Here is a 23,970-nt window from a genome sequence, read left to right as displayed (position 1 = left end):
AAAAAAAAAAAAAAAAAAAAAAAAAAAAAAAAAAAATTTTTTTTGAAACAACAAAACAAAAACTAGTACTAATCACTTTTCTGACAATACACGATTACTCAAATTAACTAGTACTGAGAGGGGGAAGGGGACCATACCTACGGGCCTTGTCTCACACGAGTGCATGTGGGTGGGTGCAGGGCATTTGTCATTATTGCAAAAACGAATTTTAATCTTTAATCTTTAGTTTGATTTAACATTGCTTTTAGTATGATGCTGACACCAGCTGTGCGGAAAGGGCTCTGGAGACACGTTCATAGCAGCACACACCTGCGGCTCTTCTTCGGTTCGGGAGGCTCCAGGGCAGCCAATATTGCTTCGTCAAATACATTCTTTAGGCCTTTCTGAAAAGGGGTAGAAAGAAAAAAATGGGCAGTCTGATTTTCAGTATAATAAAGCTGAATATCAAATTAAAAACATTCAAGCCCCCAAGAGCCGGCAAAGAACGAAATGCTAAGAACACCTCTGAATCTCGACACAATCATCCCACTTCACCAAGTTTTGTCCAGGCAGGACACTGGAAGGATCCAGCAATTCAGGAGCAGAGGAGTGGATATTCATGAATGAGACAGTGGTCCTTTGAGAAAGCTTTTTGCAGACCAATGTATGTCACAAGAAGCGAACAAGCCACATGTGTCACTTGCTCAATGAGTTGTGTAATATGCTGCTGAAACATTTTACATAAACACAAGGGCAGCAGCTCTGCATTCCAATGAAACAGCGGAGTATGGAACAGGACCAAGAGCGCTGGCAGCGGGCAGTGGCATCCTTGTTACATGGAAGGCGCAGGCAAGGATGGAGAACGCAGCTACCGCGGCTGCGTCAAAGACCTTCACTCTGAACTCCCTGCGTCCCACCCATCAGACAGAGCCAGGGGCTCAAGGAAGCAACATGTGGGCACCTGATACATAGGTAAAGCTAGAACCAGTCAGTGCAACAGGAATAAAGCTTCATCAGGCATTTATACAAACAATTGTATATTTTTAATTTCAAAATTCGAAGGTAACCACAATTGTATGTTTCCCTCACAACAATAAAATCAGAAGCAGGAAAATATAAAGGTGGCAGCTTTACATCTCAACATTAACAAACCTTGAGTCAACTGTTAAAAATGGATGCTGTTCTTAAAAGATAGTGTGACAAATGATTTCATAGAGCAGTAGCAGATACATTAATACCTTTCCCACCCCAGACTGACAAATACTCCACCACAGCACAGACAGCCAAAGCAATAGCAACACAAAGTTTCACTGCACAAAAGAAAACCAAAGAAGAATCCTCCCTTCCCCGTTACACTCTACTAGCAGGTCACCCTTCTTCCATAAAGTTTGTCATGCAATTACAATTACAATTGATCATAAGAGTAAAATGATGTTCATGTTATTTTCTCCATCTAGAGCTACGAAGTGTTAAAACTCCAGTTTTTTTCCAAGAGAACATTCTTAATGCCACACCAAGTTCCCTTTTGCAATAGTAATCCAAACCAAAAGCTCTGAGCATCAGGCAACTCAAGAAGCAGAAAGTTAAACAAGTCCAACTTGACTACTGATCACAAAAAATATTCTATAAGATATTGCATTCTTGATCAAAAACTAATACAGAGGTTGCTCTTAGGTGGTGAGTAAAAAGACGCAGAGGCTTTCAAACAGGATGGTTTTATTCCTTTGTTTTTAAATGCTCTTTCTACAGTAGTGGGACAGGAAGCAGCAGCAAAGAGGGGAAGGAGGAAACAGTTTAGAATATACAGCACTTCCTTTTGGGTTGAGTTTCCGGAGGCTCGAGGGCAGCTAGGATAGCCTCATCAAACACATTCTTCAGACCTCTCTACAAGACAGAGGGGAGGAGAGAGAACAGCAGCCAGGTTAGAGGATTAGAAAGACGAGCAGATACAACAGCAATCCGGATTACATGGGCTGAATTCACAGAAGCAGCGTTCCTTCAGAAGAGTAAGGGCCAGAAAGCTAGATCTTAAGCCCATTAGCAGGACAGTAGATAGCTGAACAGAAACTTCCTACATAAAAAAGCTTAACTAAGCAAGAAAGCAATTTTTATGAAAATGCTGTACACTGACTCCTAAAATAAAAGCATTTTGAAAAAACTGTATTTTAATGAAAATAATGCCAGAAGAAAAAAATGGATATGTAAACAAAACAGATGCACTGGATAAGCCCTGTAGAACTCTCCAGTATCTCCAATGAGAAGAATGGCATACACGTTCTGGAACTAAATCAATCACAATTTCAGGCTTGTGTGAATTCAGCCCCTGAATAACTGAAGGACACAAACAGCAGACTCACAGGCGCGCTACGTGTTTCTAGATTCAAGGACATATCTGGACGGGATTAACCAGGACTTAGAGCAAATCAGTTTCCCGGAACAAAATGGTTCAGACGTTCAGAAAGAGTGTTAATTGTTCAACAGTACCACCCGGGAGAAGTTAAGGAACAGACTCTAGAAACAGCACACGCTTCAGTTATTCAGTAATGTTATTAAAGCAAGTAACCACCACCCAAGTCATAGGAAAACAAAGAATGGGGTCCTAGAATGAGTTTTAGCAAGCAGTCAAATGCTTTAAGAGGTCTTCATGGATATCAGAGCATAAAGCATGGGGTGAAAATAAAGAATATTCTCAGATCTTAAAGGGATTAAGACGCGGAAACACACTTACACCTCAGGCAGATCTCCGACATGACAGTGTGACTCAGTAGCACCGGTACCTTGGGCCCAGGTCTATAGACTCACCTAAACTCACCTAAATCTGAAGCCACAGGTTTACCACCCAAAGAGGTTTCACGCGTTCTTTACGTTAGTTTGATCCCGAGTAAAAATCTCCCGTTAAGTCCCAGAACACAGCTCCAGCAACAAGCACCAGCCCCAGACTACCCCAGGTATTCCCACCCAACCCTGCACACATCCCAGAAGATGGGCACCCACACATCCCTTGAGACAGAAAATAAATGAGAAATAACATTAAGTACTTAAGAAGAAGCAAAGAGGTTAAAAAGTTTTCTTCTAGGACTTTTACAAAGTAGAAATGCTAAACAAAAGCAAAGTTCCTAGAAATTCTTTCTACACATCTCAGAGCAAATTCTGGTAGTCAAATACAAAAGGAAAAGGGGACAATGGATAGGGAAGTGCATTTTATAAGGGAAAAAAAGAGGATGACCATGAGAAACTAGGGCGCCCCTTCATAAAAAACAAATCCCTTCTTGCTTACGGACAAAGATAACTAACCCCCTCTATAATGAAACTCTTTGCGTTACCCATACTATCTGATCATAAAAAGAGCTCAGTTTTAGAGGAACCAAAAATGGAATCTGGAGTCCTAAAAGTTCTATCTCCCAAACACAACCAGACACCCCATTTTCTATCTTCTGACTTCTCCAAACATCAAAATCTGGTAAGAAAAATATAGTTGCTAAGACCTTTTCAAATTCCTACTATCTGCCAAGTGACTTATTGTATAAACGTATTTACCTTGTAAAAAATCTTAAATGGAAGCATCCAATTCTTTAAACTTTACCAGTGACCTAGAATTGGGTCCACATGGTCTATTTGCCTCCATCCCCCCAAAAGCAACCCATACTTGGAGGAGAAGGGTATAGAAGGATGCCTAACAGAGTTAGTTATGATCTGACACATGCGTTTCACATACATCCTTCACACACACACACACACACACACACACACACAAACCTTCTCACTCTTCTGATGGTATCAAGACACAGAACCATCAGGCATTATTTTTAAATCTCAGTCAGTGCTGTGGATAAGAGGATATAAAATCTTCTGAACTTTAAAATATCTGCTTTTATAACAGGACTGAACTGCCAAGGAAAACTGGGTCTGGGAGGACAATTTTAGACCTGAAGTCATCCTGCAGAATACCCAGTTAAGCATAAAAATTTTATCTTTAAATATCCAACTTGGCACTGAATTAGAGATTATTAAATTAAGTCTAGGCCACACATACTAAGCACCTAGTACATGCATACTAGGTTAATTATATATGCCATTTGCCTTAGTATACATACAATGAAGAATACAATAGTGTTTTTTAAAAAAACTTAATAAAAAGAGCAATTACCTAAACGAGTAAGCATGATAAATGTAAGCATATTTAATGTAATTATTGGAAACCTCTTTAGCCCTGCCCTTTTTTTTTAAATTTTATTCATTTTTTATTTGATAGACAGAGATCACACCTAGGCAGAGAGGCAGGCAGAGAGAGAGGAAGGGAAGCAGGCTCCCTGCCAAGCAGAGAGCCCAATGCAGGGCTCAATCCCAGGACTCTGAGATCATGACCTGAGCTGAAGGCAGGGGCTTTAACCCACTGAGCAACCCAGGCGCCCTAGCTCTGCCCTATTTTAACTAGACATGCTTGCTCAATGTTCAAACCTCAAAGCTCCAGTACCAATAGAATAAAATAGTTCTGCTCTCTTCCCATAATTTTTTCCTTTGCCCCCAGAACAGTACTCAAAGGGAGAATCGGTCAGTAATACCATGAGGGTGGAAAAGATGAAACCCCACAGGTCAGTTATAGCTCCCACTCGAAATATTCTAACACTGTTCCCTAACCTCAGAATCTGGTGTTTCCCATCAAACTAGAAGAGCCCAGTTAAATTATTCAGAAAGGGACAGAAGGACAGAGGACCACATGGGGAAGGATGTCTCTAAATACACAAGCACTGATGCCCTTTTATAAAGCATGCTTGAGAAATAGCCAAGGGAGCTTTCTCTGACATGAGGGTCTCAATTATTATGACTAATTCCCGATGTCAGTTGAATTACCCCAGAAACTATAACATCAGCGATCAGAATTGACAGGAAAAGATCAGATACATTTAGATAAAAATTTAAGTGTCGGGGGCGGGGGGCCAGTGGGGGGATCACTCACCTACTCTCTTGAAAATCAGTGCTCATCTGGAACCCACCCACAAAAAAATTTTAACACAATCCCTGACCACTACAAATGAGTCAGTACAATACAGGAGTTCACCAACACAGAGTTTTACCCAGAGCTTAGTAATTTTCTCCACAAACACAGAACCTCTACCAAAAGAATACATACTATGAAGCTGGTCCTAGTCTTCCCCGCAGCTTTCTTGAGCACTGCAGACCACTGTTAAAAATAGTCCCCAAACCCAAATACTCTTAAGAAACTACCCAACTGTAAGTAAACAAGGGGCTACTCTGCCCTCACCTGTGTGAGTGCAGAACACTCCACATACTTGACCGCCTTCAGGTCACGGGCCAGCTTTTCAGCAGTCTCTGGAGTGATAGGCTTCTGTTTGTTCTTGGCAAGTTTCTCAATCGTAGAGGGGTCATCTCGGAGATCAATTTGGGTCCCAACGAGCAAGAAAGGAGTCTTTGGACAATGGTGAGTTATCTCAGGCACCCACTAGAGAAAAGTATTTTTAAGAATACACCTGCATTAATCCACAAGCCTCTAAAGCTTTACACAACAACTCAACAGAAGTTCTGTAAGCACCTTTTTCAGTGCAAGAGTATCTGACCAACTCACCTTTTCCTTCACATTTTCAAATGAGGATGGAGAGACGACTGAAAAACAGACTAGAAATACATCTGTTTGTGGATAACTCAGCGGTCGTAATCTGTCATAATCCTCTTGCCCTGGAGGGAAAAAAATGGAGAAGTCAGCAACTGAATCTTGGCATCCTCAAAGTATCAAAATCACAAGTCAGTCAACAGAGTAAGCATGCAGCTAACAGCACGCTGCCCATTACTGAGAAAGCAACTTACTAATCTAATAAAATGTATGGCTTTTGTAATATAATACTTGATGAACGTTCTTACTCAGCTAACTCAGTATTTCAATCCCTGAAAACAGCAATAAATCCATTGTGCATTAGTTGTTTACTCTATTACCAGTTTGTAGTTTCCAATCTTTGTGTCCATCAGCAACCCAGTGATAACGTAATAAAAACAGTAAGCTATTGCTACAGAAATGGTTAAAATCAATCCTACTCAGATCTGGTTAAGAAATAATCACAGTGAGGGGCACCTGGGTGGCTCAGTGGGTTAAAGCCTCTACCTTCGGCTCAAGTCATGATCTCAGGGTCCTGGAATCGCATCAGGGCTCTCTGCTCGGGGGGGAGCCTGCTTCCTCCTATCTCCCTCTCTCTGCCTGCCTCTCTGCCTACTTGTGATCTCTGTCTGTCAAGTAAATAAGTAAAATGTTAAATAAATAAATAAATTTTTTTTTTTGGTTTTTTTTTTTAAGAAATAATCATAGTGAAACCATCTTAAAGAAACAAAAATCTCAGTGAAACCCCACTGACACAATCCACTGCCCATCATGATTAACAAAGCATATGCACAGGCTTAGTTACTGTGTGCATTAACACCAGTATATGAAAATGAAAGTACCTATAAAAAAATAACTTGGCAAAAATCATTGGATGCCACATCTGTGGGGATGATCTGTGGGGATTATCCTAGGGAAAATAAGAATATGTGTATGGTCTTAAAGACTATTGATAAACCTGCAAGGGGAAGAATGGCACTATACTGCCAGGAAACTGGACATGCCCTTGACTGAGTCATTAAAATTACCATCATCAGTTGAGTGGCAGATGAATATCATGTGCCCCTAGATTTATATCCTGAGAAAGACACATCCCCAATGTACTATTTCATACATAATCTGAACCTAATCTGAGGAAACACAGACCAAATCCAAAGCATGGGGAACATTTTATAAGGGGAGGAGAGGGAGAAGACGTGCCTGTATTCTACAAAAATAATGTCATGAAAGACCAAAAAAAGGCTGAAGAACTGATCCAAATTAAGAGACTAAAAAGACATGACAACTAAATGCTATACATGATCCTGTACTTAAAGCAGAAAATACTGGGCTTGGCTCAGCTGACAAAGCTAGAACAGAGACAGAGATGTTAGATTCAAGTTCTGTATCAATGTTAAATTTCCATAAGTTGTTTACTATTACACAAGAATGTCTCCATTCTTAGGAAATACATATTTATTCAAGACTAAATGGCTATGCGGTCAACTCACTCTCAAACAGCTCAGGGAAAAACAATTCATGTGCATATTACATTGAAAGAGAATAATAAAGCAAATAGGGCAAAATACAGATTGGTAAATCTGGTTAAACAGTGTATGGAGGCTCCTGGTACAATTCTCCCAACTGTTCTGTAGACCTGAAAATTATTTCCAGATATAAAGTTTTTAAAAATATCTATACACATTTCTAAAACTATGAGGGGAGGGAAGGAGTTGCCAGGACAGGGTTTAAAACTTCAATTTCGAAAATGAACTACAGCAGTCCTATGTTTTAAAAGAATAGTTAAGTACCTAGTGCTACTGAACTGTACACTTAAAAATAGTTGAAATGGGGCACCCAGGTGGCTCAGTGGGTTAAAGCCTCTGCCTTCAGCTCAGGTCATGATCCCAGAGTCCTGGGATCAAGCCTCACATCAGGCTCTCTGCTCAGCGGGGAGCCTGTTTCCCTTCCTCTCTCTCTGCCTACTTGTGATCTCTCTCTGTCAAATAAATAAAATCTTAAAAAAAAAAAAGTTAAAATGACAAATTCTACATTATATCTATTTTACCACAATAAAGAACTTTTAAAGGGGAGGGAAAAGGAGAGTTAAATATTTTGTATGCCAGTGAAATTTTTTTTTCCAGCATTGAGAGAAAATGCAAGAATTGAGGGTAGCTATCAAAACATGATAATTAAAGACATCACTGTTACTGCCACTTGAATGAGCAATACATTGTGAGCAGACAAAAAAGGTATCTACCTTCAGGACAATACGAAGATTAAAATACAGATTAAACAAAAAGGGAAAAAGGAAGGAGTTTACAAAAAAAATAAAAATAAAAATCATCATCACCACCTCTAGTACTGATTGCATACTTACTCTAACAATATGATAGGGTCAGAGTCAAAGGCTTTAAAGGTATGCTCTTAGAAGTGTAACTTTCACTTCTTAAAATTACCATGTAGAGTGTATTATTACAGACATGGAAGAGATTTAAGAAAAGAATGGGCTTAAAGAAAACAAAATCAGCCAAGCTCCTTAATTCTCTCAATCTGAACAGCCTGAGCTCTCACACTGGCTGGAGATTTGACACATTGCCTATGAAAGCTCCAATAAAACACAACAAAAAATAAATTTAAAAAGTAAGAAGGACACCTCGGTGGCTCAGTCTGTTAAGCGGCTGCCTTCAGCTCAAGTCATGATCTCAGAGTCCTGGGATCCAGCCCTGCACTGGGCTCCCTGCTCAGCGAGGAGTCTGCTTCTCCCTCTGCCCCTCCCCCTGCTCATGTGTTCTCTCTCTCTCTCTCTCTCAAATAAATAAAAATAAAATCTTTTTAAAAAAATAAGTGAATAGGGTGTCTAGTGGCTCAGTCGGTTAAGCGGCTGCCTTTAGCTGAGGTCATGATCTCAGAGTCCTGGAATCGAGCCCTTCATCTGGCTCCCTGCTCAGCAAAAAGCCTGCTTCTCCCTGTCCCTTCTGCCTGCAGCTCTGCCTACTCGAGCACTCTCTCTCTAATAAGGAAACAAAATCTTAGGAAAAAGTAAAAACAAAATAAAAAATAAGAAGACAGAACTAACCAACCCTTATTTTTACAAAAAAAAAGTACATTCACACACCTTTTCTTAGCTTTATTCTCTATTCAAATAGAATGAATGTATTTCAAAAAAATTAAGCCTGACGCAGACTAGAAAATGGCTTAATTTTTAGTCATTCGGTCACTGCAATCAATCCATGTTAGTGCACATCAAAAACAGATCCAACTCTATATTCCTGAGCACCAGTAAGAGCATCTAAATGAATGTCCAATGTGTTAACATGAAATGAACCTTCTACTCAGATGAAGACAGAAAACAAATAGCCGTTCTTTTTGGAATACTATGTCCAAAGCAGTATTGGTCCAGTTGTGCATTTGTGAAAAACAAACCCTCAAAGCTATAAATATCTTTCTTTTCCTTTCCCAAGGAGAAAAAAATCAGAAATGAAATTGTTCAAAAATAGGAAGCAGGCTACCTTACCTCTACTGCTGCTTCAAGTGCTACATTTAAGGAAAAAGAATGAATGCAGTCCCTTAAGATGAGCAAGATTCTTCATTATCCAAGCATAATTTATCCAGCTAAAATGTATCCCCTAAGAATGTCACAAATAGCTATTACTCATTTGATAGCGTTAATGTCATCACTGAGCATCTTTTACAGTAAACAACATGATCAAGAAAATTTCACTCTACGTGCAAATCAGGTTTTGACCACAAGTCTTAAATTATACCTACTCTAACAGCACATAAGCTCGCTGCTCAACTTCCAACATTTGCCAAAAAGCAGCGATACATCTCATGGGTTGCTGACCTTTCCCTTATTTAGAATCTCGTATTTAAAACTGAAATTCAAGAGGAACTAAGTCAGTTTGAACTGAGGACTCCGGCCCATATAAAGTCTGAAAGAATCTCATGGCATGAAAAATAAGAATTTACTGCTAAAAGCCACATTTTTAGATATTTCCAATAGGGTACTGTAAACACAAAAAGAAAATAAATTAAGCATTTCACAGTATTTACCACTACAAACTCAAACCTAATCATTTCTTTCTACAACCAATCATTCAAAATTCAATGGCACCTAGTGATCCTGCTTCCTATGTGACATGCATGTTTCTTTCTGTTTCAGAAAGAAATTTTGCTGTAAGGGACATTATAGGCACTGACTATAGATTAAAATTTAAAATATTACATATAATGTTGTATTTCCTGAATTTGAGAGGTATACTGTAAGAGAATATCCTTGCTCTTAAGAAATACATACACTGAAGCATTAAAAAGCAAAAGGGCATAATGTATGCAACTTACTTTCAAACGGTTAAGAAATTAAACAACATGCATACAGAGCAAGAGAAAGTCTATCATTAAGAACCGGTAAATCTGGTAAGGAGTTCTTTGTACTAGCAACTTTTCTTCAAGTCTGAAATTGAATCAGGATAGAAACTGACAAAAAAGGGGCGCCCGGGGGGCTCAGTTGGTTTAGGGTCTGACTCCTGATCTCAGCTTGGGTCCTGATCTCAAGATGGTGAATTCAAACCCCACATGGGTTTTATGCTGGGTGTGAAGTCCACTTTAAAAAAAAAAAAAAAAGACAAAAAGGAATGTGTGTCAAAATGTAAAAAATGTCTGACCCAGAAAAGGTCTTAATATAAAATACTGTGAACAGATCCCAAACATTTACAAAAGAAACTAAACTGTGGTGTGATCTGCCATACAAAAGACTACCATGTCACTATAAGGACTGTGACATACAAGTACAACCTTGAGAGACGTCACCATGTTGTTTTAAGAGGAAAGGGAAGGTGGGGGCGGGGGGATAATAATATCCCCTTTCCCTAAGAATAAATACAACAAGCATATAGGAAGAGCTCTGTTTAGGACATACACTAAGACATCTCTGAATACAGATGCTTTTTCATTATTTTATTTATCTACATTTTTATTATTTTTCCCTATAAGTAAAACCTGCATCTTTGTAATAAAGAGTAATATTTAAAAGTCTGACACAGAAAGGAAATGACAGTGGGGCAATGATTATACAACAATTACAGAACAACTTACCATGATAAACACGTTAAGTAAAAAAAAAAAGCTAAATACAGAAGGAAATACACAATAGTACAACATGTGAAGGGGAAAAAAGAAGAAAATAACTGTGGGGGGGATCTCATGAACAAAAATTTACTGTTGTGACCACAGAGACAGAAATAAAAGCTGTGAGACAAAGACAGCCCTGTGATCCTTTTTTTTTTTTTTTTTTTTTTTTAAAGTAGGCTCTAGGGACACCTGGGTGGCTCAGTCAATTAAGTATCTGCCTTTGGCTCAGGTCATGATCCCAGGGTGCTGGGAGTGAGTCCTGCATCAGGCCCCCTGCTGGGTGGGAAACCTGCTTCTCCCTCTGCCAGCTGCTCCCCTGGTTGCTCAGTCTCAATCTTTCTCTCACTCTCTCTGATAAATAAATAAATAAAATCTTTTTAAAATTTTTTTAAAAAATAGGGGGCACCAGGGCGGCTTAGTTGGTTAAGTGTCTGCCTTCAGCTCGAGTCACGATCTCCAGGTCCTCCGATCAAGTCCCACGCCAAGCTCCCTGCCCAACAGGGAGTCTGCTTCTCTCTCTCTCCCTCTGCCCCTCTTCCTTGCTCATTCTCTCTCTCAAAAAAATAATTAAAAATGAATGAATGAATACATAAATAAAATAAAATAAAAATTAAAAAATAAGTAGGCTCGGGACGCCTGGGTGGCTCAGTTGGTTAAGCATCTGCCTTCGGCTCAGGTCATGATCCCAGCATCCTGGGATCGAGTCCCGCATCGGGCTCCTTGCTCTGCAGGGAGCCTGCTTCTCCCTCTGCCTCTGCCTGTGCTTGCTCTCGCGCTCTCTCTCTCATAAATAAATAAAATCTTAAAAAAAAAAAAAAAAAAAAAGTAGGCTCTACCCCCAATCTGGGGCTTAAACTACCTTGAGGCTTAAATGACCCTGAGATCAAGAGTCGTATGCTCCAATGAGTGACCCAGCCAGGTGTTTCCACCTATCTCTGATCTTAAATGGTATTAAATGTATCCATAAGAGTTGCAGCCAGAACCTCCTAAACCCCTTATACATAAGCCATTAGCTTGGTTTAGAGACTTTGTATGAGAAGTACAGTCCTCCCTTGTCAGTTTTTGTTTCACACTTCAAAAAAAAAAAAAAAAAAAAAAAAGACAGAGAGAGAATTGTAGCCAGAGGTGAGATAGGAATGCTATAAAAAGAATTCAGAACAAAATTACAAAAAGTCAGCAGATTAAACACAAATAGTCCAAGGCCATCTCAATGGGGATGAAAGCTTTAGCAGAAAAAAAAAAACTGAGTTAATGGCATGATTTGAACCAGGGACAGGGACTCTGAAATTAAGGCCTCTGCAGAAGACACAAGTCTCCCCTTAAGTCTATCAAAGACAGAGAGTCACTATGGATGCCTACTGCCCCAATTCTCCAATGCTTGTTTCAAAAAAAAAAAAAAAAAAAAAAAAAAAAAAACTCAGGCTTATAACGACCTCAATAGTGTAGATGGAAACCCCCCAACTTGCCTGGGCTAGTAAAATCATTTCCTTAGTTAATGTTTTTTAACCCCCAGAAAGATTCAGAATCTAATAGATGAAATAAATCAAATACTATTGTTCATTTTTCATTACATTTAGGAATAATCTATCCTTATTTAGCCTGCCATGCCTATAATATTTATAATAATCTGCCACATTAAAGAACATGATAGATTTGTTCTCTGATTCCAATTTAAAATGTGTAACTGAGTAACTGATCTTAACCTTGGGACTTTTTTGTTGAAAAGCGTTAAGAATTTTATAAAGGTTATAAAAATACTGTTTGTGATAAATTAAAACATAAACAGAGGAAATCTAAGTTATCAGGCTAATTGAGGCTTTGTATATAAAAGCCTGGGATTGCTTCACTTGTCAGGTCAAGCAAATTGAATTGATTAAAACAGAAAACTGAATATATTAAATTTGCAAATGCAGATTAAAGTACCAGAAGATATTTAACACACAGCTGTAAATGAGGCTGACTGGGATTAAAGTCTTGTCAACATAAGTTAAATAAACCAGTATTAATCAAAGGACCCTTGGCCACCTTGAGAATGATTTATTCGTAAAAGTGACTATTTTAATAAAAAAAATTTATTAAGTTGTACAACTACATTTAAAGGTTTACCTACTCCAAAACTAAATATTGAAGAGAAATAAAATATGTCCATACAAAGATTTGTGTACAAATGTACACAGCACCACTATTCACACACTTAAAACTGGAACCCAAACATCCATCAACTTGTAGAGAGAGAACCAAATTGTGCTATATTCACAGTATGTACTACTACTCAGCAATGAGAAAAAACTATTGATACATACAAATAGATCAATCTCAAAACCATGATGCTAAGTAAAAGAAACCAAGCACAAAAGACTACTAGGTTCCATTTATATGAAATTCTAAAAAAGCAAAACCACAATGACAGAAAGCAAAGCTGTGGCTGCCTGGGAAAGAACACAAGAAAATTTTTTAGGTGACAGACCTTGATTATGGTGGAGGTTACATGACTATATAGTCAGTAAAAATCAAACTGACACATAAAATGACTGAATTCTATTGTATTATACTTCACTTAAGCTAAAAAACAAAATACTGATTAAATACTGATTTGAAATTTTAAAATAAAATATAAAATTAATTTTCAACCTCCAGAGACCATAAATTATCTTTTTCTGCATACAGATTGCCTCCAAGGGCACACACAAACACAGAAAAATCCTTCACCTATAATGAAGTACTGGTCATTATTTTTTCTATTTTCCAAGTTTCCTCCCGTACACCATTACTCTTGTAAATTTTAATTCATGAACATTTTAGGGCCTAAACCAACATTAGAAAGCCACTGATCTCTAAAACGAACTGCTTACCACTGTCCCACTATCTCTCCATTTCACCCTCCCAACTAAATCTAGACAGTCCCTAAAGGTGAGCAGTACACCATACTCCATCAGAATAGTATGTCGGCTGGCAGAGAGAGAGAGGAGCACACATATGATGTGAAGCACTTAGAATTCCTAAATACGAAAAGATTACCTTTCTGAAATTTTCCTTTGGCTAATTAAGTTGAGCACACATATGATGTGAAGCACTTAGAATTCCTAAATACGAAAGATTACCTTTCTGAAATTTTCCTTTGGCTAATTATGCTGACTACAGAGAGAGAAGTCAGAAATTAAGACGTGCAGCCACTGTTAAAACAATGAGGAAATAACACTGAGAAACTAGGTATACTTAAGGAAGAAAGCAATTTATTCCTTTAATTTCAAAAACTGACCACAAAGGTCAATAATATGAGCTAGGTACTGGTTCATGTTCAAAACAGTTTCAGATGTAGTTAAAATAACAAACTATCTAAGAAGCTATCTGCACATGTATTATACAGACACAAATCCTAAATAAGCCTTCAAATTTCAGAGAGTGACAATACAGCTTGCCTAATGTACTCTGCTCTCACCCTACTTTATCTCCTTCCACACCATGCACCCAAGGAACTCCAAACTCCTATTGCGATTCCAGCTCTGGGACTGCCTCTTGAGTCAAGTATCGGCCATCATGATATCCAATCCTACTAAAGTATTAACAAAAGGCAAGTGGTTTACTAATATGCTAGTTTCCCCAAATGTCCACAAAAAAAGACAACCAGTAACTGTTAATACTTATAGACTAAAACATAAAAGATAACAAGTTTTCACCTGCAGTATCAAAAAGTCCAAGAGTATATGGCTCTCCACCAATCATAACTGTGACTGCATAGTTGTCAAAAACCTAAAAACACAAAAATACAACATCATTAGTATGCAAGGGGATGGTCAAAATGGGATAGAACAACTCTTAAGTAAAGGCAATATTTCCTTCCTAAGACTTAAACCTCTCTTAGCCCAAATTGTTCTTATGTAACAAACCTTGCCAACTAAACCCTTGCATGAACTAAATGATTCTTGGGAAAAAGTGACAGGGAATGTATTCTGGGAGGTCTGCTCTACCCCAGCAGCCTGGATTAAAAGCCACAGAAAAGCTAGAGGTGTCACAGAAGCAGAGTCCCGAGCTACACAAAACAATCCTCTTCAAGTTTAAAAACTTTGAGACAGTAAGCTTACAATTTATCTTAATGCTCAATCTGATTTCTAAGAAATTAATTCTTCATAGACCATTTCATTTTAATCTAGAATTTAAATATCCTAGATCCATGATAATCATCTTCCTTTCAGGGTTCAAGACAAAAAGCGCCTTGTTACAAACAAGCCCATCAGAGAGAAAAAAATGTTCCCTCAAGTCAAGGAAAGTGTCCAAGAAAAGGCTGGCAGATTATTTGTTGAGATTTCACGAATAAAACTTATGTTACTGAATACAAACCACATGACTGAAGAGACCTTCTGTGACTAAATGCTTTTATTTTCGAATACTGTAAAACCCATGACAAACTCAGTATATACTAATATTGGTTGTGCTAAATTATTCGTGAAAATGGGAGGTAAATGAAATTTACCTCCCATTTTCACGAATAATTTAGCACAACCAATATGTGCTAAATGAACCAATTGTGCTAAATGAAAAAAGACCCAACGATAATTCATGGATTCTTCCTAACTGACAAATGAAAAGCAATCTTTCCAACTAGAAGGACGTTATATTTTCAGATCAGCCCTGCTTCATCTAACTCTAACTTTCTGGTTCAAGCTTTAACGGATTGTTTGTAAACAAGAGTGAAAGCAAGGGCACTGGGCAAGTGGTAGTTAAAGGAAAGTCAGTTCTTGATAACAAGAACAAGAAAGAGGCACCTGAGTGGCTCAGTCAGTTAAGTGTCTGCCTTTAGCTCAGGTCATGATCCCTGGGTCCTGGGATGGAGCCCTGCGACCTACTCCCTGCTCAGCAGGGAGTCTGCCTCTCCCTCTCCCCCTCTGCCCCTGCTCTCTCTTACTCTATCTCAAATAAATAAATTTTTTTAAAAAAACAAGGAAAATTATAATGAATGTGGTTAAGCTCTCAACCACATAGATTATTTAAGTCCTACCTAACCTGTCTTTCAGATACCCACATACAAACACATGTATGAAACACCCGCTAGACCCCTTAAACAGAACACCTCATGACCAAAATCTAACACAGACTCAGAAATCATGGTTACAAGAGAGTAATTTTAATGGAGACTGAAACGCCAAAATTCCAATAGCTGTCCTCACTCTGAAACAAGATTCCTGTGCCTCTGAAAATCCCCTACAAGTCCCTCTTAACCTCAGAACTTTCCACTTACCATGTCCCAGTCACAAATGGGTCAATCCCAAAATATAATCTTATATTAATTATACCTCAAATTCTCCCCCTCCAAGAAACTTAACCTTCCTGCTTCCTACAGCCTTGGCCTACCTCACTTTATCTGCTTCAGGATATTACAAACTGTCAATTCTAATTAAACAAAATCACCAAGCCCTTAACCTGTATTCATTCTCTTAACAATGTTCATATCTCTTAAGATTAACCTGAAGTATTCATTTTCTTCCTTTTTACATCCAAACAATACTAATTTCATAATAATCATATATAGGTTCTTCATAACCCCTAAAATAACTCACTTAACAGAGGTGGTTACTGAAAGCCAGGCCAACCCTAGCTCAGCGTGCATACTGAAGGAACGCCTGTGTTTAACATAATTATACCACTGGATTGGGTCACCCAACCTGGAACGAACAGTGGATCCTTCCAAACACATTCCTTCAAGGACAAGTCAGTGTCACTCCAAAGAACTCTTCTCTTTCACTTCATTGTCTTTGTTATTCCCATTTTCCCCCTACTCTTCTAATGAGCTGATAAAAAGCATTTGTTGGGGGGGCACATGGGTGGCTCTGTGGGTTAAGCCTCTGCCTTCGGCTCAGGTCACAATCTCAGGGTCCTGGGATCGAGTCCCACATCAGGCTCTCTGCTCAGTGGGGAGCCTGCTTCCCCCACCTCTCTCTCTGCCTGCCTCTCTGCCTACTTGTGATCTCTGTCGAATAAATAAATAAAATCTTAAAGAAAGAAAGAAAGAAAGAAAGAAAGAAAGAAAGAAAGAAAGAAAGAAAGAAAGAAAGAGAGAAAGAAATGCATAGCATTTGTGGGAGAGAATGCCCAAAGGCTTCTGCTAGTATTCTCCTAACAAAAACAGGTCTCTGCCCTTTAAAAGCAGTTTGGAGCTCCATTTACTGCTAAGACAACAGCTCCATGAGATCCTCTTCCACCCCCTACAGAAAATAAATGGAGACACATACTACTTTCTCTGAAGTTACAAGACCCCAAAAAGCATCCTAGACTCCAAGCACTGATTCCTCACTGGCCAAGTTATCCACTCCTCCCCCCCACCCCCAAAAGTCATCTCATTCCAAGACACTGAGCATACTTCTCCAAACTGAGACCACCACTCTATTTAGAATCTTGTCTATTGGAGTTTGGTCTCCCAGCACTTCTTGCAAACCCCTGTATCACCCCTCTGACTCTTTACTGATTTTTCAGCTGTTAATTTTAAAGTGAATATAATTTACCCATGACAGATCTTTAAAAACAGGACACAAAGGCAGACAACAGAAAAGTTTCAGTACACACAGAGTTTTCAAAAGATCCAAACAGAAAACATTTCACTAACAAATGGAAGCCTTTATACTTACAGTCGGTACATACTCAGATGGAAATTTGTTTGTTGTGTAGGATATCAGGAGACATGTTTTACCAACGGCACCATCGCCCACAACAACACACTTAATTGTCTGCATTGCTGAAACAGTTTTGTATCCACTTAAAATACTTCAAAATTCAGCGATGACCTACAAAAAAGATGAAGGACATTTGTTTCATTTGTAGTGATATATTTATTTTTATTTCTTCTACTAGCAAAAGATTCATTCAGAGCAAGAACAGAACTAGCACCCCAACTACTGTGGCTGAAAGAACCTTAAAAGAAAAATTGTGACTAGTTTAAAGTCATAATAACAAATGAGAGTCAATTCTCTTAAGTTTCTGATCCCTGTTGTTTTCAACGTTTTTAAAAGTCCAAAGTAGTGTAAGGGACAGCATATTTATTTCTATAATGAAAGAGAAGGAAACACCTGTGTAATTCAGTTAAGTGTCCCAACTCCTGATTTTGGCTCAGGTCATGATCTCAAGAAGTTATGAGATCAAGCCCTGTGCTCTGCACTGGGTGTGGAGCCTGCATGGGTTTCTCTCTCCCCCTCTCTCTCTCTGCCCCTCCCCCACTGCACATGTGCTCTAATAACAAAATTATAAAGAAAAAAAGAAAGAGAAGAGGCCATTTCAGAATGAATCTCATGTAGTGTGCCAAGTGACTGTGTGAAACTCTTCCTTCAGTTGTGTGTAGTGTATACACGTGTGTATTTGTCCTAGACTGCAATACAGAAGTCACTGATTTAAAGACTGGTCCATTTATCCACTCTTAGAGCTACAGTTACTCAGGCTGTAACCCACAGGCTACAGAGCACCACCACCAACCCCTTGTAACAGAGGAACTGGACAAAGATCAGGGTGATCCCTGGTCTCAGCAGCTGTTTTGACACCAGGTTGTCTAGTTACTGACTCAATCAATATTCATGGCATGAAGAGGCCAAAACCTACATGTTTATAATAAAGAGATCACTCTAAAGCACACTGACTTATGAACAGATAAAATTAGTTTATCTTACTATAGTTCTCCACTCTAAGAAGCTACTGATTACAAATGCACTGAAGATTTATTATATTTCATCAGTTCATAGATGCTTGCTTTCACATTTAAACATCTCTAAAATCAGGTGCCTGAGTGACTCAGTCGGTTAAGCATCTGCCTTCGGCTCAGGTCATGATCCCAGGATCCTGGGATGGAGCCCCACATTGGGCTCCCTGCTCTGAGGGGAGTCTGCTTCTCCCTCTCCCTCAGCCCATCTCCCCAACTTGTGCTCCCCCATAAATAAAATCTCTTATAAATAAGTAAACAAACATCTCTAAAATCAAAACATGTCTTTACTGAAGGATTCTTAAAAACATTACCAGTCATCCCCACCCCACATTTTGACATCTAAGAAATCAGGATAAATGGCATCTTAGAGTTAACGAAAAAAAATATTTTTTTAAAAGACTTATTTATCTTAGAGAGAAAAAGCATGCACGCAGGGGAGGGGCAGAAGAAGGGGGAGAATCCTCAAAGCAGGCTCCCCACTGAGCATGGTGCCCAACATGGGGCTCAATCCTAGGACCCTGAGATCATGACCTGAGCTGAAACCAAGGGCCAGCCACCCAACCAAGCCATCAATGAAAACTTTAAAATTTTTCTGGGAGAATAAAAAAGAAACATCATGCCCTGTATTCCTACATTTTAAGATAAAGTCCTAGTTCAATTACAATCCTGAAGGGGTTGCCAAAACCACCACCTTACTAGACATAAAAATGTCAGAACCACCTAACTGGGCTGGCTGCCATGCCTACTTTGTCCTACAGTATCCATCACAACTCTTAATCATGATGAGTTATAAATGCCTTTTAACATCTCTGGAGATACAGCAGGAGTAACTTACAGGAAATATACACTCTCCCATTCCTCATCAAAATCATCCTGATTATATTTCTCTTTATTTAACCTCCTTTTATCTTGTTCCTTCCCTTCTGCTTATAATGCACTGAAGAAGCACTCATACTAATACAGTATTAAAAGTTAAAGATCTTAAACCCTAAACTAAATCAAAATTATTTATCAAAATAATTTAGCACACTGAGTACGAATTATAGAGAATTACTCCTAAAGAATGTCTTTTACATAATAATAAAGAAGAGGAAAGAAGAATAGCTGTCTTCTCACGCTCCTGAATCTACTGCTGAAAAAAAGCATAATGTTCTGGTAAAAAAAAAAAAATAAGGTCTTCTGTAGAATTTCTTTTCAATTCGCAGTGAAGAAAAGAAAGGTAAGCAGAGAACTCTGATCATTCTACAGAATATTTTCCAGGTGCCTACAAATCTATTTCAAGTTCAGTCCTTATACCTTCTATTTCTCCTGATTATTGTTACCAGGTGATTTTTTTATGTAGAGTTTAATCATTAATACTGGGCAGAAAGTAATCATTGACCACTGTGACAGAGACTGCTAGCGCTCTTCCAGTTCTTCCTTTCTTCTTTACTAACAGAATTTTCACTTAAGCTTGTGGTCCCCAATAAAGAGAGACTACATTTCCTAAATTCCTTTGCAGCTGGATGTGACCACTGTGATTAAGGGGATTGGAAATTACAGATGAAACAACCTTCAAGAGTCGCCTTAATAGCAAAGGAAACAGTCTCCCTGTTCCAGCCTGTAGGCTGGAATGCAGACGTGATGATGAGAGCTGAAGCAGTCATACTGAACCACAAGACACAAATTACATGTTAAGGATGAGTAACATAATAGGAAGGGCCAGCCCTGGACCGCCTCCAGGACTCTTAAAGAAGAAAGAAAGAAATTTCTCTTTCATTAAGTCCCTAGTATTTTGGATTTCTCTGTTACAACAGCAGAATTGATATCCTAATTACTATCTTTCACAGACTCTAAAAAGCCAATGATTTTTAAATATATCCTAAATTTAGAAGGGTTAAATGTAGAAGAAAAGTGTCTTAGCATCACAGAAATTCTAGTAAATTACAGTAAAATTGACCACTTTTGAGGTTCTCTCAAAAACATCTAAGGTAAATGCTTCTTCTAAATTTTAATCATGGTTGAAATCAAATTGTCATCCCTACCTGTGAAGCTCCTTATTTTCATTCTGTATACCCATACTAACAAGAAAATACAAAATCAACAGGCCACTTATAAGCTTCAAAATTCTAGTGGGGGAAAAGCCACCGTTTCTTAAAATTTTCGTAAGATTCCCTAAGGAATAAGAAAGAAGACACTGAGAACAAGAGGTTCCCATGATCAGAACTATGAATATGACTGCCTCATGTGCTAAAATCACAACTACCACAAGCTGTGATGGACAAGGCTGGAGCTAGTCTAAAACACTCCAGAGAAGAGCTTTCATTCATAACTGTATTTAAAAAGAATAATTTACATCAGATTCACACTGAATTCCCTTTTTTTATATATTATAAATATATTTGGAAATTCCACCAAAATTAGCAGTCTTCAGCAGCCCATCACAAACAGCAGTCTTAGAATACTGGTTCTCTCTGTGCAAACTTTAAACATAGTATCTCTCTCTGATACCAGCGAAGAATAAGAAAATGTTAATGAGATCACTCTTGGGGTGTCTGGGTGGCTCAGTTGGTTAAGTGCCCAACTCCTTGGTTTCTGCTCAGGCCATGATCCCATGGATTGTGAGATCCAGCTCTGAGTCGGGATCCGTGCTCCACTGGGAGTCTGCTTGAAGATTCTCTCCTTCTGCCCCTTCCACCACTCTCTTTTTCTCTCTCTCTCTCTCTCTCTCTCAAATAAATTAATCTTTAAAAAGAGAGAGAGAAATCATTCTGGCCACCAGGAAACTTCCAACTGTAAAGTAAAACATATGGATATAACACAATTTGTACTAGAAGAAATCTACAATGTAAATTTGGGAACAAAGGTAACACTATTTCAAATGGGCTCATAATCTCTCAGCATTTTTTTTTTTTAATTAGGTTCCACTCCCAGCATACGCAGATCTTGAACTCATGACCCAGAGATCAAGACCCAACCCTAAATCAAGAGTCAAGACACAAACCAACTGTGTCACCCAGGTGTCTCCTCTCTCTGTATTCTTAAGCACAAATGCATTAAAACTAAATGACAAACTTTCTGAGGGCAATCTTTAAGGTTTTCCAATGGAAGGTAATAGATTGTATAATGGAGATGTGTTCTGTATTAGTTTGGCTAGATCACTGAACAAACATTACTATTTTCAGAACTTTCGGAAGTCTGCATCTTTTCCTGTCCCAGAAGAATAAACAGCCCCCCAAGTCACCTGGGCCCTTTTTTGTGTGTCCTGCCTAAAAAGCTGGAAAAGAATATCCGAAGTACATAAACTTCATTTATAAGTAACAGTAATTTTCTTAACTTTGAAATCAGGAAAACTGGGTTTTAATCTCTGCTCAGCACTTACTAGTGACCTGGGCAAGGTTCTTAACCTTTTTTTTTTTTTTTAAAGATTTTATTTATTTATTTGACAGACAGAGATCACAAGCAGGCAGAGAGACAGGCAGAGAGAGGGGAGAAAGCAGGCTCCCCGCTGAGCAGAGAGCCCAATGTGGGGCTTGATCCCAGGACCCTGAGATCATGACCTGAGTCGAAGGCAGCGGCTTAACCCACTGAGCCACCCAGGCGCCCCTCTTAACCTCTTTTTGCTTAAATGTTCTCATTTGTAAAACAGAACTAATTATGTCAACACCCTGCACTGCTGTTATAAAGATTAAATAAAAAGACCTCACAGCTCACAGCACATACCCAATATACAAAAATTCATCTACCAAGTGTGCTAGTTAAATCGATCCTACTTCACATCATATTTTCATCCTGTGGGTCAAAACTTAAACTGGTGGATTATTACCTAATCAAAACTTTTCACAGTTTGCACATAATAGGTATACCAAAAACATAAGTTAAAATGAACCGAATATATTTGCTATTTACCAATGACGCACACACAAAAATAGATGAAACAAGAAATCCACCCAAATATTTCTTCCCCTGAAGACTTGTGAACTTTTCTTTTGTTATTTCCTGTAACTTATTTCTGTATTTTACAGAGTAGTTCCTAAAAATAAGTTACCTAACAGGTGTTAACAAAATAATTTAGTATGAGGGGCACCTGGGTGGCTCAGTGGGTTAAGCCTCTGCCTTCAGCTCAGGTCATAATCTCAGGGTCCTGGGATAGAGCCCCACATCGGGCTCTCTGCTCGGCAGGGGGCCTGCTTCCTCCTCTCTCTCTGCCTGCCTCTCTGCCTGCTTGTGATCTCTTTCTGTCAAATAAATAAATAAAATCTTTAAAAAAAAAATTTTAGTATGAAAATACAGCCAATCACTACTGTTAAATGACAAATTATTTAAATGTTTTTAGTCTACAAATCATCACTACCTACATGTTTGAATTTAGCCTCTAAATCAGTAATTCCAAAATTATCAGACCACCAGAATTACCTGGAATGGGTTTATTAACAATTCAGATTCCCAGACCCTCACCCCAAATCTAATAAATCAGAAATCAACACTCCCAGGGCACCTGGGTGGTTCAGTGGGTTAAAGCCTCTGCCTTCAGCTCAGGTCATAATCCCAGGGTCTTGGGATGGAGCCCCCACATTGGGCTCTATGCTCAGCAGGGAGCATGCTTCCTCCTCTCTCTGCCTGCCACTCTGCCTATTTGTGATCTCTGTCAAATAAATAAATAAAATCTTTAAAAAAGAAAAAAAAAAAAAACCTCAACACTCCCTACATAATCCTAATGTACAATGAAGCTTGAGAACTACTACTTCACATGATAGCAAGACAAGGAATACCAGCAACACGAGAATCTAAGCTAAGTATTACCAGCATTTTAGATCATCTAGAAGTGAACTTCTTAAAGTAGAAATCAAAATTACCTACATGAATTAGGGGTATCAACCAAGCATTTTACATATTTAGTAAGGAAAAACTCATGTTAGATATTGAGAGCACATGAACCAAGACACTTCAGGGCTGCTTCAATTACTGGCTTAACCTAAAAGTGTTCTCAACTAGTAATAATAGGAGCAAATATTTAAATAGTTCTTACTATGTGCTATATACTGTTCTAAACATATTACACATTTTTGTACATTTCATCCTCCCAATTTTGCAGGTAAGAAAAGTGTGAGGCTCAGTAAAGTTAAGTCGGCCAAGATTACTCAACCAGTTAATGGCAGAACTGGAATTTAAATCCAAGTGGTATGACTGCCAAGGCCCTGCTCTAAAACACTATACTAGCTAGTCACTACCTCTCCTGAGAAGTGATAGTGATTAAAACAAACATGATTACTGCAAATGGAGTGGCAAACATATACCTATGACAGCTGCCAGCACTGGGAAGAGGAAGAGAGAGGACAAAGCAACAAAAAGAAGCTAAGTTCATTTCCTATTTATTTCTTCACCCTGCAGACAACTACTAGATTTTATTGGGAGAAGAGAACAGGAATTAGTAAGACAGGTTTTGCTCTTCCCCTTTCTATGTTCCTATAAATCTTCCATTTCTTTGGCTTCCTGACCTAAACTCAGCAATTTGTCAGAAACTGGTTTTGGGTCCCCTGCTAAAAGCATCAGTTCAAGAGTCAGACTGGGTCTACCACTCTAGCTATATGACCTTAATCAAGTTACTTGT

General features: G+C 38.6%; 1 protein-coding gene across 2 annotated transcripts in view; it reads right to left on the bottom strand.

Annotated features, from left to right (window-relative positions):
- Positions 1 to 172: 172 nt before the first annotated feature.
- CDC42 (cell division cycle 42) overlaps positions 173 to 23,970 on the bottom strand; it is a 47,697-nt gene continuing 23,899 nt past the window's right edge. The window contains exons 2-6 of one of the 2 annotated variants that reach the window (XM_032863691.1): positions 17,320 to 17,475; positions 14,377 to 14,449; positions 5,564 to 5,673; positions 5,243 to 5,440; positions 173 to 383 (exon numbers count right to left, since the gene is read on the bottom strand). In XM_032863691.1, coding sequence (XP_032719582.1) covers positions 294 to 383; positions 5,243 to 5,440; positions 5,564 to 5,673; positions 14,377 to 14,449; positions 17,320 to 17,424 — 576 coding nt within the window. In that variant the 5' untranslated portion in view covers positions 17,425 to 17,475 and the 3' untranslated portion in view covers positions 173 to 293. Of the gene's footprint in view, positions 384 to 1,678; positions 1,864 to 5,242; positions 5,441 to 5,563; positions 5,674 to 14,376; positions 14,450 to 17,319; positions 17,476 to 23,970 lie in introns of those variants that run through there. The other variant, XM_032863692.1, reaches the window with a different exon arrangement.

Source organism: Lontra canadensis, unplaced genomic scaffold (genome assembly GCF_010015895.1).
Source record: "Lontra canadensis isolate GAN:19392208 unplaced genomic scaffold, GSC_riverotter_1.0 scaffold25, whole genome shotgun sequence".
Lineage (NCBI taxonomy): Eukaryota > Metazoa > Chordata > Mammalia > Carnivora > Mustelidae > Lontra > Lontra canadensis.
The sequence above is the reverse complement of the archived record's forward strand: the minus strand, read 5'-3'. Positions and strand labels throughout refer to the sequence as shown.